The 16,605-nt window shown below is 47.6% G+C and overlaps 1 protein-coding gene across 2 annotated transcripts in view; it reads right to left on the bottom strand.

The window, feature by feature from the left end:
* Positions 1 to 16,605, bottom strand: part of CFL2 (cofilin 2) — a 254,647-nt gene that overhangs the window by 156,658 nt on the left and 81,384 nt on the right. The window contains exon 1 of one of the 2 annotated variants that reach the window (XM_085627425.1): positions 1,175 to 1,757. The exons of the other annotated variant lie outside the window; for it this stretch is intronic. Coding sequence (XP_085483551.1) covers positions 1,175 to 1,177 — 3 coding nt within the window. The 5' untranslated portion in view covers positions 1,178 to 1,757. Of the gene's footprint in view, positions 1 to 1,174; positions 1,758 to 16,605 lie in introns of those variants that run through there. 2 annotated transcript variants of the gene reach the window in all.

Genomic DNA, 16,605 nt, shown 5'->3' with positions numbered 1-16,605 from the left:
TCAGGGTGAGATGTGTCACAGGGGGCGCAGGCTACCACATGCCTTGTTCAGGGTGAGATGGGTCACAGGGGGCGCAGGCTACCACATGCCTTGTTCAGGGTGAGATGATCACATGGGGCACAGCCACATGTCTTGTTCAGGGTGAGATGTGTCACATGGGGCACGGCCACATGTCTTGTTCAGGGTGAGATGTGTCACATGGGGCACTGCCACATGCCTTGTTCATGGTGAGATGTGTCACATTGGAGAAGAGACTGCCACGTGCCTTGTTCAGGGTGAAATGAGTCACAGAGGGTAAAAACTGCCAAATGCCTTGTTTGTGGCAAGAATGCGCACAGAATTGGGCAGGCTGCCCGATGCCTTCTTTGGAGTAAGATGGGTCACAGGGCGGTGGAGGCTGCAACGTGCCTTGTTTAGGGTGAGATGCACAGAGGGGGTGCAGGCTGCTAGAAGCCTTGTTCTAGATAGCAATGTGAGACAGGAGGCGGGGGCACGCAGTCAGGGTGGCATAAGACAGGGACTGTCACATATTATCTTTAAAGTGACAGGGAGTGGTAGAGGGTGCAGTCTTTCTTTACTGGGCACTCGCACAGCAAGGACACCGTCAGACTGTAGATTAAGAAGTGATAAGAAAGAAACAGAAAAAAGAGCAGGCCTTTTCGATCTCTGCACCCAGGATCTGGAACAACATCCGCATATCCCTCAGGACCGCCCCAACACTACTCCAGTTGAAGACACCCCACAGTGCATAAGCCGTCTACAACCCAACCTCCTCTGCTGGGACTCGCTGACTTTAAGACACCCTTAGACCCTGTACAGCGCTTCACTGCCTTTGGCTGGTTTCGCGCTATGGAAATAATACATACATTCATTCATAGATACATACAGGCAGAGCCGAGGAACGTTCTACTTTTGGAGTGATCGAAATCTTTGAGAAATAATCCCATTTCTATCTGGGACTTCAGAAGTCAACTCAACTTTGCTCAGTTGGTGTTTCTGGTGATGTGAGGGGGGGGGGGGTGCATCCCCTTGAGCCGCCCCCCCCCCCCCTCACCCCCTCCCCGGGAGCCGGTGTCCACCCTTTTCCACAGGGGTAATGGAAGTGGAGAAGCCACTTCATAGTCGCCCAGACTATCCCCCACTTGCCCCTACCCGTGAGAAGCGCCTTTCCTACCATGCTGCTGGCCGGGACGGAGCTGCTGCCCGCTTCGGGAGGGTCCGCCTGGGCTGGGTCCGGTTCTGGAGCTGGGGCTGGGGCTGGGGCTGTGTTTGGTCCGGTTCTGGTGGGCTCGGTTCCGGGAAGTCGGGTATTACAGGAGGGGGTGCGCTAGATTCGGTTCGGTCCAGTGGCCGCCAGATAGGAGCCCTCGTGTCAGAGCAGAAGAGGTGGAAAGAGAGAGACCGGCAGGAGGAGGGGGGAAGAGTGACAGGGACAGCAGTGGAGGGAGAGGGGAGGCGGGGAGGGGAGACAGGGGAGGGGAGGGAGACAGACAGCGGGGGACAGATAAGTTGTAGAAAGAGAAGGAGCGCGCAGGGACCTGGAGAAGAAGAGGCAGAAGCGGACAGCACAGAGTGAGGGCGCGGGGTGATGAAGAGAAGGAGAGGGACAGGGGAAACAGAGACAGGGAGGGGCGAGAGTAAAAGAGAGACCGAGAGCCGAGGGGGCAGAGAGGGCTGGGCCCGCAGCCAGAGTTGGGGACACCTCGGCCTGCGGTGGGAGGGCTGCAGGCACCCACCCACTGTCCGCACCTGCTAACAGAGGATGTGGAAGAGAAACAGAAGAGAGAATCAGAGAAGGTGGAGAGGGAGATACAGCACGGAGGCACGAGCAACAGAGAAACCAAAGACATGGAGAGGACAGAAAGGCAGGAGAGAGAGAAAGAGAGAAAAGAAAGGCAAAAGAGAGAGAAAGAATAGAAAGGCGAGAGAGAGAGAGAGAGAGAGAGAGAAGAAAGACAGGAGAGACAGAAAAGAAAGGCAAGAGAGAGAGAGAGAAGGAAGAAAGACAGGAGAGAGAGAGAGAAAGAAAAGAAAGACGAGAGAGAGAGAAAAAAGGCAAAAGAGATAGAAAGGCAAGAGAGAGAGAGAAGGAAGACAAGAGAGACAGAAAAGAAAGGCACAAGAGAGAGAGAAACGAAAGGCAAGAGAGAGAGAGAAGAAAGTCAGGAGAGACAGAAAAGAAAGGCAAAAAAGAAAGAAAGAAAAGAAAGGCACAAGAGAGAGAGAGAAGAAAGACAGGAGAGACAGAAATGAAAGGCAAGAGAGAGAGAGCGAGAGAGAGATTGAAAAGAAAGGCAAGAGAGAGAGAGAAGAAAGACAGGAGAGACAGAAAAGAAAGGCAAGAGAGAGAGAGAGAGAAAAAAGAAAGGCAAGAGAGAGAGAAGAAAGACGGGAGAGACAGAAATGAAAGGCGAAAGAGAGAGAAAAAAGAGGAGAGACAGAATAGAGAGGCAAAAGAGAGAGAAAGAAAAGAGAGGCAAGATAGATGGAGAGAAGAAAGACAGGAGCGACAGAAAAGAAAGGCAAGACAGAGAGAGAAAAGAAAGGCAAGAGAGAGTGAGAGAGAAGAAAGTCAGGAGAGACAGAAATGAAAGGCGAAAGAGAAAGAAAAGAAAGGCGAGAGAAAGAAAAGAAAGGCGAGAGAGAGAAGAAAGACAGGAGAGAGAGAAAAGAAAAGAAAGGCAAGAGAGAGAGAGAGAAAGAAAAGAAAGGCCAGAGAGAGACAGAGAAAAGAAAGGCAAGAGAGAGAGAGAGAGAGAGAAAAGAAAGGCAAGAGAGAGAAAAGAGAGACAAGAGAGGAAGAGAAAAGAAAGGCAGGAGCAAGAGAGAAAAGAAAGGCAAGAGAAAGAGAGAAAATAAAGACAAGCGAGAGAAAAGAAAGGCAAGAGAGAGAGAAAAGAAAGACAAGAGAGAGAGAAAAGAAAGACAGGAGAGGGAGAGAGGAGAAAGGCAAGAGAGAGAAGAAAGGCAAGAGAGAGAGAGAGGCAAGAGAGAGAGAAGAAAGGCAAGAGAGAGAGAAAAGAAAGGCAAGAGTGAGAGAGAGAAAAAAGAGAGAGACAGGAAGAGAGAGAGAGAGAGAGAGTGGACAGAGAGAGAGAGAGAGAAAGGAAGAGAGAGAGAGAGGGGGAAAGAGAGAGAGGGGGAACGAGAGAGAGGGGGGAACGAGAGAGAGAAGGAAAGAGAGAGAGAGAGAGAGAGAGAGAGAGAGAGAGAGAGAGAGGGAGAGAGGAAGAGAGAGAGAGAGAGAGAGAGGAAGGGAGAGAGAGGGGGAAGAGAGAGAGGAAGAGAGAGAAAAGCTGGAGACAGAAAGGGCTAACGACAGGCGCCAATGAGAAAGGAACCTCAGAAACTGAAGCAGGAGACATGAAGGCAGAGCAAGCGCCCCTCTCACTCCGGTCACCGAGGTGCTGGTCTCCCCACATGTTATGCCCCTGCCTTAAATGCACAAGGATGGGGAAGGTACAGAAGTGGGGACCAGCACAGCCCGGAGTCCCAAGGTGGCCCAGAGGGCTGGGGAGCTCCAGCCGAGCTCCCCACGCTTCTGTGGGGTGTGAGAAGAGAGTGTGGGGTCTGGAAGAGGCACTACACAGCGGGGTAACAAACCAATATGTTGGTATAGTACAAACCAGGGGGCATATTTACAAGCCCCTTTGTGCCACCGGAGCGTCACTTTTTTGGATGGTCTGGTGGTGCACACTGCAGGCCCATATCTACAAGGCCACGCAAAGCCACCTTGCATGGCTTTTCATGGCCTTGTAGATAAGGTGTAAGGCTACGCAGCGCCAGTCGCTGCGTTGCCTTACTCTACATCAAAGAGGCGTTCCATGGGTGTTACAGTGGATGTTCCCACGCAACACCCATGGATTTTGGCACCGCCTCACATTTACAACACAGTGTGAATCTGGGGCAGCACCAAAATCTTGCGCCTCCCAGAGTAGGTGTTTTGTGGAGAAATGTTTACATTTCTCCTCATCATTTCCTCTTTCCATGTGGGCTGCATTCTGCAGCCCACAAGGAATGAGTATAACACCTTTAGGGATTGTTTTTGTGCAGGAAGGTGCCCCTGCCTGCACAAAACAATCCTGCCAACAACACGGACACACTTGCACCGTGGTGCAAGTGTGCCTGCGTTGGCGCACGGCTGCTATATTTGCGCTGGCTGACAGGACAGGAATGCACCGTATCTCGTAAATAAAGTGCATTCCTGCTCTTCCAAATTGGCGTCGGGCAGTGGAGCAAAATGATTTGCCGCGCTGCCCTACGCCAAATCATTGTAAATATGCCCCCAGGTCAGCACCATGTTTGGAACAACACAATGTACCGTCTTCACCTGAGAGGAAGAAAAGGTTAGTGTAACAGTGCCTTGACTTGTATACAAGGTGGACAAACAGCCACATCTACTCGGTTCACTCCCTTTCTCAGAGCTTGGCCACATTCAGAGCTCTCCTGGAGTCCTTGAGTGACGAGACGTGTCCGAAGTAGGGTCTGTCGGTTGGCACGACCAGCAGAGGCAAAGGGAGTACATGGGGCCTCATTTGCGAGTTTTTCACGCAGGGCAGCGCAGAAAGTCACTTTGCTGCACTGCCCTGTGTCAAAAGGAAAGGGCAAGAATGCGCCGCATTTATGAAATACGGCGCACTCCTGTCTTCTTCCACTGCGCAGAATGCAGCACACATAGAAAGAGGAAAAACGAGGAGAAATAAAATATATTCTCCTTGTTTTTGATGCATTCCTAGGTTTACAAGTCCCTGTAAATCTGGGATGAGTCAAAATCCAAGGGTGTTGCATGGGGACACCCTCACAACACCCACGTTGACGCAGAGTAGGGCAACACAGCGACTTCCGCTGGTTTGCCTCACTCCATATCTACAAGGCCATGAAAAGCCAGGCAAAGTGGCTTTGCGTGACCTCGTACATATGGGTCTGCCGTCTGCGCCGCCTGTATGTCAAAAAAGAGACATATCGGTGACGCAAAGGGCTTGTAAATAAGACTCTATATCTATGAGACCATGCTAAGCCATGCAGGGTGGCTCTGCATCGCCTCGTAGAGCGTAAAAAACGTGGCGCTCCACTGGTGCAGGCCTCTTGTAAATCAGTCCCTTGGTCCCAAGCCCATCAAAGAAGACACAGCTGAGAGGCCTGAGGGTTGCAGATGGCAGGCCAGGCAAGCTCCACTGCAGGAGATAATAATGGTTGAAGATGCAGGGCCAGTAGTAGAAGAAAGGGGTGGAAAGCAGGAGATGAGGCTTAATCAATGAAATTCCTTCGAGCAGAGGTCTGAGATTGAACAAGGACACAGACAATCCGGGTACAAGAGCAAAGGGAGAAATGGAGCTGACACTCTTCTGGAATGTCGACCGGGGGGCGTAAGTCTAGTCTTTGGAAAGGGAAACAACTTGGAAAGTCTCTGATTCAGAGTTTCAAAGTTTCTGCAGACCTCGCCCACCAAGGCAGCTGGCCAATCCTGTGCGGTGAGGTACTGGAATGTATCTGGATGGTTATATGTCAGAATGTCATTGTCTGAAATATTGTCTGACACAAACATTGCATCATTTGCAAAAATATGATCCCAGTGGGTGTAGAGCCTATATTATTAACTGAATAAGGTTGCTATTTGTATACATTATATTTAGGACACTCTTTTTTAGGTCCGATGATATTCTGGTGCCACTGCTGGCAGCAGGGGGGGGGAGCAGTCTTTCTTGTCCGCGGGTCACAGCAGATGGTTTCTGCTGAGACTGATTTTGGGAGGAAGGTACACAGTGCTGTACCTATAGGATCCAAGCATAGAGGCGGCACAGGGATGCAGAGAGACAACCTGGCCTGCTACATGGGACCTTGCAGGTCCAGCAGCAGCAGCTTCCTTTGGTCACTATTCCTGGTGCACCATCTGGAGGAGTGCGAGAACCTTCTGCAGCAGGGCATCCCTACACCCTCATCTTCCATGGATGACGGAAGCAGAAACAAACAGAACCCAGGGAAATGCTGCTTGTCAACCAAGGGAAGCCTGACCCGCAACTCTGAGCCACGTCCTCTTTTCGAGGTCATCAGAGTGAGGTCAGAAACCACCAACTCCTGGTTGGATGATCCTCTTCTGCTCTGGAAGAATTCTAGGCAGTCACTAGATCACCTGGCTCTAGTGGCCAATCCAGAGTCAGTCCTGGCTCTTTGTCCACACATAGGTCCTGGTGAAGCCTCACAATTGCTGGACCTTTCATGGAAGCAGGGCCTGTCCTAGAACGCAGACCATCCAGGGAGCGCTCCTGTCTCTATTGATCGGGTGCAGAATAGTACTGGGGTACATGGATCTTTCTCCAGTGCAGCAGCCAGACTCAATCCTGATCTGATAGTGGAAGCAATATCATCAGCATTGCTGCCCTGCTGGGATCCAAGGGCAGAATGAAAGTCTGTTCCATGGGGAGAGATGCAAGCCACAGATGCCACAAAGGGAGGTCCTCCTACTCCATCCTCTCATACGGGTCCACACTCAAACTCTCCCCCTTCGGGAACCTATGCTAGTCCCAGAGGCTAGCCAGGGAGCACAGGTACTCCCGGTGAGTGAATCTTCATCAGCAGTTTACATTACGCTACTGGAACTTCAAACATCACATGATACGAAGACCTCAACTGAGGAACGCATCCTCATGGCATCAGTTTCCACTCCTCCACATTAGTGAAGGCGCTGATTTCCTCCCTATCAGATGCCTAAATATTTCTGTGCATGAGAGCTTCATCCCAAGGTGTGCCCCGAGATCTTACAGTAGGTTGCCTGATGACACAGCACCAACAAAAGTACTGCCCAAAAATATAGAGGACACAAATATCAACTTGATATACTTGTATGCAAAATAAAAAATATCAACAACAAAAATACAGAAGACCACAATGGCCCGATTCACAAAAGTAATCTGAGACAAAATCCTAACTTTACGACTTTCGGTAGTCATAAAAGGCATTTAGGAGTACTAAAGTTAGGATTTTGTTTCAGTTAAACTTAAGTTTGTCTTAAGTTTAACTTAAGACCAAAACTTAAGATTGACTGAGACAAAATACTAACTTTAGTACTCCTAAATGCCCTTTATGACTACCGAAAGTCGTAAAGTTAGGATTTTGTCTCAGATTACTTTTGTGAATTGGGCCCAATATCTTCAAAAATAGATACATTATTACATTTCACGTATTGTACACTATATTAACTTCAAAACATATATCAACTTTAAAAATAATAGATTACATTAAAATACTTATATTATAAAAATATATAAAAATGCATATCTTACAAACATAAAATAAATATATAAACTTTAAGATAATAATAAAATAAAAAGAATATTTAACTATAAACAATAATGAAATAAAATAATCAGAACATAAACAATAGATATTACATTATTAAACTAATATAGAAATCGCTACCAAAAAATGAGTAGCCATCAACCAGAAACCCCCATTTGGAAGTGGTACAGGAGAAGCAGCATTTGAAGCTCTCTTTTGAAAATCCTATATGAAGTATTAGTCCTGATGGTTACAGGAATGAGTTTCAGACTCTGTCCACTCCTAGAAAAAGTTAGTATTAGAGTTCTTCATTTCTTGAAGGCTGGAGGCTCCAGAAGGACGGAATTCACGCCTTGGTGTAATAATGTGCCCCCAGAGATGACAAATTTGTCGGCTAGATCGTTTGGAGAGCTATCATCTATCGCCTTATGTGCTATGCTCGGCAGCTTAAATAAGCTTCTAATCTCTATGGGAAGTCACTTAAAAGTACATAGTATTTGGATTATGTGGTTGGCCTGGTCAGAGGAGGGTAAGATGTTTGCCGGGACATCAGAAGCACCAGGCATGACTCACCAGGGACAGAGGAGGAGAACTCACCATGACTGCCTTATGTCACACCTCTCATTTATTTGCTGCCCCATGCTGACTTCGCTTCATTTTCTGAAACGGGAAACCCTGGTAAAGAACTCAGTCCCTTTAAGAAGGGGAATGCCGGTGATGACGTCGGTGGAGCAAGTGGACCAATCACCACGGTCGGCAAAAAATTCGAGAGGATATCCAGGAAGCCGAGAGACGGAGGGGTGTGTTCGGGACACTCTCAAATGGAGCTCGTCAGGAGGATGCGGAGGAGAATACCCATAGGAGGAGGCACGCAGTAGAGAGAACTCGGGGAAATGCAGTGGAGAAGAGGTACCGGGACTGGGGTTTAGCATCGCAACATCAGCAGAAGCTGAGATGACCCAGTGCTCCAAAAACCGAAGCAGAGGGGGCTCTATACACTGCCGATAAGAAAAAGAGGGGGAGGTTCTTCGGACCTACTCAACATACACTAGAGATCTGGCACTTAGTCAATTCCCAGCTGGGGTGGGCTGGAGTCCTCTCCCGGGCACCACCGCTGTGGTTCTCCCAGAAACTCAGCATGCTGTGCTATCAGCCCGGGTTCGACAAATGGGACCTTATTGGGATTTCCGCGGTGAAAGACATGGTACAGAAGGGAGCACTACTTACTTTTGAGAACCTCCGGAGGCGCTACCATATGGCGCAAGGAGAAGAGTATAGATATTTGCAGATAAGACATGCGCTGACGGCGGCGTTTCCGTCTTTTAAAGATATACCAGAAACGTCGCCACTAGAGGACCGTCTATTAGATAGGCCCCTTAATTCAAAGGCAATATCCCTGACTTACAAAAAGTTGAGTAATAACTTACCAGATGCATTTCCAAAGCTTAGAGAGCGGTGGCAGGACGACTTAGGCCCTATAGATGACGAAGACTGGCAAACGGCTCTCATGTCCCCTCGAGAAGCGGCCATCACACAAAGATTCAGGCTGATTCAGCTTCGCATATTGCACCGATCATACATCACAGGGAAAGTTCTGGCGAGAATAGGAGCTAGACCTGGCGACTTATGTATGAAGGGGTGTGGACAACAGGCCACATTTTATCATATGTTGTGGAGTTGCCCAAGGCTACGTGCACTTTGGGAAGGGGCCTCAGAGCACATGCAAACCTCCCTGGGGAAAGACATAGTACTGAAACCACAACTGGGACTGTTGAACATATGGGAGGCAACTGACCTCACGGAAACTGAACAGCACTTCACAACACTAGGATATACGTTGGTGAAGCGAGAACTGGCCAGAAGCTGGGGAGGAGTAAACCCACCACGCGTCACCTTGTGGGCTAACGAAATGGATAGATGCATGCTAGCAGAGACCGCAGTTTTTAAGGCTCGGGGGTGCCCCAAGAAATGGGATAAAAAGTGGTCACATTGGAATGCATATCGAGGGAATCTCTGTGTGTCGCCTACTGTCGAAATGGAGATGAATAAGCAAGTAGGATGTGAGGGGAGGGAATAATATGCATCGAGAACTAATGGCTGTTCCTCACTTAGTCAAACGTCTTGAATATGTTGTCCAATCATGTATGTATGGCTGTAATTAAAACCAATAAACAAATTGTTAAAAAAAAAAACCCAAGCAGAAACCAGCGGCAGTACGAAGTCTCCCGCCACGTTCCTGCAGGAACATGGCTTTCTCAGGTACGTGCCCATATTCGGCACCTAGCCGGAAGGAGGGTGGAAGGGGGAAACTAGCCTCACTACCCCATCTGGTAGCAGGGCAATAACTAGAAGCAGGAACTTAAGGCCTGATTACGATAGCGGACGGACTTCAATCCGTCCGCCGTCGTTTCCTATTTGGGACTGCCCACCTACAAGGCGGCAGTCCCACAGTAAGAATTATGATGCAACCGCCACAGAGGCAGTCGCATTGCCTATTTTTTGTATTGCGGCGTGTGCTGCTGGCTGCAGCACACACTGCAAGACAAAAAGGGGTCACCACACATATTCCTGCACCATGTGGTAGGCATCATGAGGCGCCTGCCACATGGGGCAGGGACATGTAGGGGGGCACCATAGATGCCCCCCAGTGCCCAAAGCCTAGGTTCAAGGTGGAAGGGGGGTCCACTACAGGAACAATATGTACCTTTCTGCCAGCTTTTTCATAGTGGGTAAACTGCCATTGAAAGGCTGGCAGGGAAGGGACATCGTACTCCTTACGGTGGTGCCTGGTAGGCACTGCCATCAATGCAGGGATTGTGACGCCCTCCGCCGCACCAGCAGGCTCAAGGAGCCTGTCGGATGCGTGACAGTCGGTGTTTACGACCGCCATCCTAATGCGGCAGGCAATGTAGGTGGTCCAGATGGCGGTGAGACCGCCACGAGAGTCTGTGGGTGGCGGTCTTGTCGCCATCGTATTGACCTCCTTTGTACTGCCTTAGTGGGAACCCCTTACAGAGTTTTCTTTTCCTTTTTTTTCACGGGTGATAGTATTTTTTTTCAAGGGTGAAACTCCTACACCCCATATCGGCAAACCAAGCATTTAAGTGTGAGAAAACCACCAATTACCTGAGCACTACTGTTTTTTTTTTGGAGGGACAAGAGATGCTGGCATTCCGTGGAAGAGAGGATTCCCCATGAACATCCAAAAAAAGAAAATACCTTGGGGCTTATTTACAAGCCCCTCACGGCACCGGTACGTCACTTTTTCCTTTATTAAAAGTGACGCACCAGCGGCGCATGTAAATGAGCCCCCTTGTTCCTTACAAAATGGAGAGAGCCCAATCAAAGCCTATCACTGAATAAGTCCAAGTAAAAGAAGGAACTTTGCTATCTGCCTCATTTATACCGTGCAAACTCTTACAATGTCGTAAATAGGATGGTGAGGTGCACAGCTGAAAACGATACACTGGAGTCTCAGTAATGAGAGTCAATAAATTAAAGAAGGCAGATACAACAGTAGTCCAGGTGCAGGATATATGCATTTAGTCAATGGTGGATTGCAAACTAGGAATCATGTACCTTCAGTGAGATAGATTTCTAACCATTTAAGTATGTGGAATGATTAGGTTGGGTTTAATAGATGATTTTTAGCATGCATTTGAAGATGTGATCGAGGGAACAAGTCGTAAATCAGCAGGAAGGGTATTCTGGCTGTCACAAAAACCATAAGTCAAGAATATCAACCTACACATGGCGACTATACACTGATATATCAATCACGCTAGCGTACACCTTGAACATTTAGCACAAGGCCTGAACATGCATTGTGCAAATGTTGTTCTTTTTCGTCCATGAGGGAACATGGCTATCACAAGGAATAAACAATGTTAGTCTGGCTGAAGCCTTGACACGGAAGCATGGATACTGTTATTATAAAAACACACACATTTCCATGTTCAAATCAGTGTAGCACTCTGCGGTCATTGTGAGGCCGCTGTTTTCGGAGTCTCAGCCCAGCTGATTCCTGTTTACCTTTTGTAAGGAGGGATGTCCAACTTGTGACCAAGACGTGGACCTGCGTACACTCACCTTCAGGTAATGGGGAGTTAGATCATCCAGTAGGGGCTTCTATGGCAGACCACCCGCCATAGGCAACTAGGTTAGGGAGCGCATAGTAGGAGTACACTATACACAGTACTTATATGCCAGTCTTTATACTGCTTTAGTACACATGCGGAATTGTTTATCCATTTCACTGTCCTCATGTTGCTAGTCACTTTTATCTGCTTCTGTCTATTAATCATCACAGTGCATATATTCTATACAAGAATCACAATGGTTCAATAAATTTTGACATGCCCCTTTGTATCTTTCTTGTGTATGTTCTTGAGTATGAACGAGTGACTGAGCAAAAAAGTTCTAGGTCTGTTACCATGATTCCTTGGGGAGTCAGGGTTGTCATGTTCTGAGGTTGCCTGATCCATTTGTTATCCTTCCAGGTTTAGGGGTACTTATAGTGGCACGGTGAGGTAGCAGGAATATAGGCCAACATATCCGGAGGGAGTGCATGAAATCAGTCTAGTACCCTCCCAACGTTTACATTGGCCAAACAAACTGACAGTTCCTACTGAGCTAGTGGAAACCATAAAACAACTTCAGTGGTAAAGCACAAGACAGGGAAACCACCAATGTAAATTTTGACGAGGGTGAGGGAATTAGAATACGACTACATTTCCACAAAAGAAGTCACCACGCTGTGACAACTTGAAAATACTATACACAAGCTCAGAGACATAGCCCTTGGCACAGCACAAGCAGTATATCTAGCACCACAGAAATATGTATTCGAAATGGGTGATACATACGGTAAACTGATTTATTGGCTGGCCAGCCAAGAAATGCCCACTGGAGCCATCTTCAAAATAATGAACACATCTGGAGGTAGTCTCAGAAGCTGCCGGAGTCACCTCAATATTTGTGACTACTAAAAAGAATTATAAGCACTACGTCCCCACACCCACAGGAAAAGGACAAAACTCTAATAAGTGAACTACTACTGTCTGCCATAACTCAGGAGGTGCCATTAACTAAGGGGGAAATTGTAGAGGCACTTCCAACCACACAAACAGGGAAAACACTGTGCCCCAATGTGCTGCCAGTGGAGTTTTTTAAGAAACAAGCCTCGATCCCCTTTCTCTTGGCACTCTTGAATGAGGCTGCCCACTGTTGCACTTTCCTTTATGAACTTGGAGAAGCCACGCTCTCAGTTGCCCCAAAATTCGGTCAAGCTATCAATGTGCCACATAAAGGCCCATCTCCCTTATCAATAAGGAGGTCAACATTTCAGCCAAGCTGTTAGTGAACAGACTGATCCTAGTGATTAAGTCACTGATACACAAAGAACAAAATGGCTTTATGCCAGGCAGGGGACACGTCATTGAATAAGCCAAGTTCAAATGACAGTAAGAGCCTGTATTTTAATGCTCATACACTTCAATAAGGCTTTGATTCACTCAGATGGGAGCATGACGGATGGGAATTCTTGTGGTTAGTTTTAAAAAGATGAAGTCTGGACCCTCATTTTGGGCTTTAATCTCTGCCTCATTGACAGATACCCTGGGCAAGATCATGAGTAAATGGTACTCTGTCAGACCCTTGTCTCGGTTACTCTTCTCATTAGCAATTGAGCCGCTTGCGGTTTGGATTAGAGGAGAAGGACTGGTGCACGGATTTCAATGGGATGGTGATCTAGAAGATCGAGTTGTACTATATGCAGATGAATTGCTACTCTCCCTCCGATGCGCCTGGTGGACGGGAACAGACAAATACAGATCCTATATCTCTATGGCAAGGCATCAGGCCTAATGGTTAACTGGGATAAGACTGCACAGTGAAAGAGTGGGCCTCTCTTTGGTGATACCGTTATGGAGTTTTAGGGGTTCACTGCAACCCCAACATTGTGTTGGGACTCAAACTGGCCCCTCCTTACTGCCGACTTGCGGAGAGATCTGGTTCTGTGATTCCCTCCACATTAATGCCCTTGGCCCTGTGGTCCTCTATAAAATGGTTTCTCAGCCTGAGTCTTTTATGCGATTCAAAATTACCTCCATTTTATACCAATTATTGGATATCATTAAAATCATGTTAAATTTTTTGACATGGTAAGGGAAAATGTTCTGATTCACCTGAGATAAATGTACATAATCCATATACAATGGGGGCGTGGGCATGGCTGACTTCCGATTTTATTACTGAGCCTCACAATTACTGATGATCAATGACTGACTCTTTGGAGCCAGAGACGACGCAAGAATTCAAGGCAAATTAGAGCGACATAAATTCGACTCTTCTACATTACTTGTATGGTGCTCAAGCCCAACCATCTACCGATACCCACTATGAGTACACCTCAAGTGTTGGCAGAGGGTGGTAAAGTGGATAGGGTGGCTCAATGAGTCAACATGAGGCAAGTGACAAAATTCAAGGGTATTCATCAGTGGAATCCTACTGGAATATCAAACTGGGGGATAAATGGGGACTAGCCGCCTTGTAGAGGAAAACGAATTACACACCTCACATTTCTTTGAATACTTACAGCTGTGAAATCAATTAGATCAGTACAGCCCCCCAACATGCAACCCTCCAGGATTTATCCCTCTAGAGGACAACATAACAGTAAAACTCCTTGGTGGACAAGAGATCTTGCGCATTTACAGAATATTAATGATAAACGCACCACACCAATTTTCCACGCTACAAACTGGAAGATAAAGAGTGGACAGAGGCAAAGGTGGCAGCTTGTGAGGTTGCTGTTCCAGCACGCCTACACCTAATCCAAATTAAACACCTTGATAGGTTCCCTCCAACGACTGAAGAAATGGGCAGAATAAGCCCTCAGGCCTGCTTACAATGTGATAATGACAACAGGGGATGGTTCCATCTGGTTTGGAACCTCACAACAACCCAAAAATACTGGAAGGGAATCTAATGGGTATTGCTGAGAGTTCTGGGGAACCTGTTGAGATCACCCCTAAACTATGCCTCTTGAGTGTCAATGCAAAAGGGAAGGTTCTCAATATTGTCACACTCTGCTGGGCATGGGAGAGACATTACGCAACACTGGAAACCACATAAAATTCCAACCTGGGTTGAGTGGCTGAGTGGAATGGATTTTAGTGTAGTCACAGAGAAGACTATATACCAAGCAAGGGGTTGCCCAGGGAAACACAATAGTACATGGGGTCCATAGTGGAAGTATTGTGGCCTAGTCATGACCCACATGGCGTCCAATTAATTATCTGCCTAATCTCCTTTCTACTTTATTGATGCGTCTGTTCTGCTTGAGCTTCCTAATGTTACTGATCTACAGTAACAATGCTTGTATGGATTCTGCTGAACTTGACTTTTTCTTTCTTTTAAAAATAACTTATTAAAAATGTGGTGCTAACTGTTTTCCTAGCTTGAGTTCCCTGCCCAGTAAATACATTTGTTCAAGCAATACTATCATTTATAACCCTCGGTCCCTGACATCTTAGCACTATTTATTCTATGGCACACCTTTGCGGGGAATGCAGCGGCGAGTTCCCGGGCAGCTCAGCGTCGCAGATCATTTTTTCCATGGCGAGGATGCTTCCTTGCTCAGTGCCACTTTATTTCTCCTGCATATGTCCAGTTTTCCAACTAAGCAAAGGATTCCGGGGAAAATTCCTGCATGTCGGCTTTTGACATACGCCGCATGCAGGTAAAAGAATGCATTTTCAGCACCATCACACAATATATTTTTCTCGTGATTACCTATCTTATTTTTATTAAACTTGTTCTGTTAATGGTTTTCTTTTCTTCCCAGTCCCAGCAGGCCAAACCCATTTTTTGAAATGGGTCACTTCCTGTTTCTTCCTGAGGCGGAAGCCGGGAGGTAATTTTAACTCTCCATTGTATTTGACCCGCATTGTAATTTTAACTGTTGTTAGGCCACTTATGCTCTCAATCCTCACCCATATTACTTGTGTCTTGCTGCCACTGCCATTGTTCGGACCCGTCGCGCTTCCGCGAGCGGAGGACTTGGTTGCCAGCAGCAGGCTGTCATCTTGGGTAGGGGTTGCGGTTAGCGTTCCAGGCACCGCGAGCCCGAGGATACAAATCCCGGATGCCAGCGCAAGCGCGCAGCAGACGCGCGCCGCGGGCGCGCTAAAGGCAAGCCCGTCTGCGCCCGTCCGCGGCCGTACGGGACCAGGGGCCTGCCACCCTGCCCATTTCTACTCATACTCCGCTAATGATTTACGTGCTCTTCACCATGACTGGCCCGTTACTCCTCGCCTAAAACAGAAGTTATCCTCTTGCGGGATTCTATCTTCATGGCACACTTTGCCAGCACTCCCCCGTCCACTGTGCAAAGAGTGTTCTCCTGTCCTCCCGGTAGATACTTCCAACCCTTCTCATCTTACCAAATTGGCTTTGAAGTTCTACTACCTCAATACGCGATCATTACCCAAACATCAATTAGAAATCTTCCACCTCCTTGATTCCGAAGAACCTGATGTGCTCTTTCTTTCTGAAACCTGGCTTACGGATGACTCTCTACCGGACATCCTGGCCGCAATCCCTACGGGGTATTATATATTGCAGACCAATAGACCCTCTGGGAAGCCAGGTGGTGGCGTGGCTGCTATTATTCATCACGATTTACAATTTACCGCTTTAACCGTCACTAACATTCCCTCTGTCGAGAGTCTTGTTATAAAGCTTGAGTCCTCTTATGCCCCCCTTATTTGCGCCCTTTTCTATCGGCCTCCCCATTCCACGCCCTCCTTCCCTCAGTTAGCTGGAGATTTAATCTCCCAACTAGTCATCAACAACTCCAAATTAATTATAATTGGTGACTTCAATTATTGGCCCTCTGACCCCAAAGAAAGTCTCAATTCCCGAGACTTCACAGATCTTCTTTCGGGCCTTAACTGTACCCAGCATGTCCACACTGCCACCCACACTAAAGGCCATCTCCTGGACCAGCTCTGGACAGCCAATCTGCCCATTTCTTCCTTGTCCATTTCTCCCTGTCCTTGGTCCGATCACCACTCTATTCAATTTTCCCTGGACTTGCCCCGTTTGGCTAGACCCTTGACACTGGGTAAGCTTCAAGCCAGGAACTGGAACCGGGCCAACAAAGATGAGTTCTGCTCCCTACTCTCCACCTCCTTACCCGTAGAAACTGACTGCCTCAACGATCAGGCAACTGCTATCAATCACTGGCTAGTCTCTGCCAGTAATATCGTTGCCCCCTGCAAACTCTCTATACTCAGACGGCCTCATGACGCTCAGCGTTGGTTCACC

This window comes from Triturus cristatus, chromosome 9 (assembly GCF_964204655.1).
Source record: "Triturus cristatus chromosome 9, aTriCri1.1, whole genome shotgun sequence".
Lineage (NCBI taxonomy): Eukaryota > Metazoa > Chordata > Amphibia > Caudata > Salamandridae > Triturus > Triturus cristatus.
Note: the sequence above shows the minus strand (reverse complement) of the source record. Positions and strands in the feature narration are given on the sequence as shown.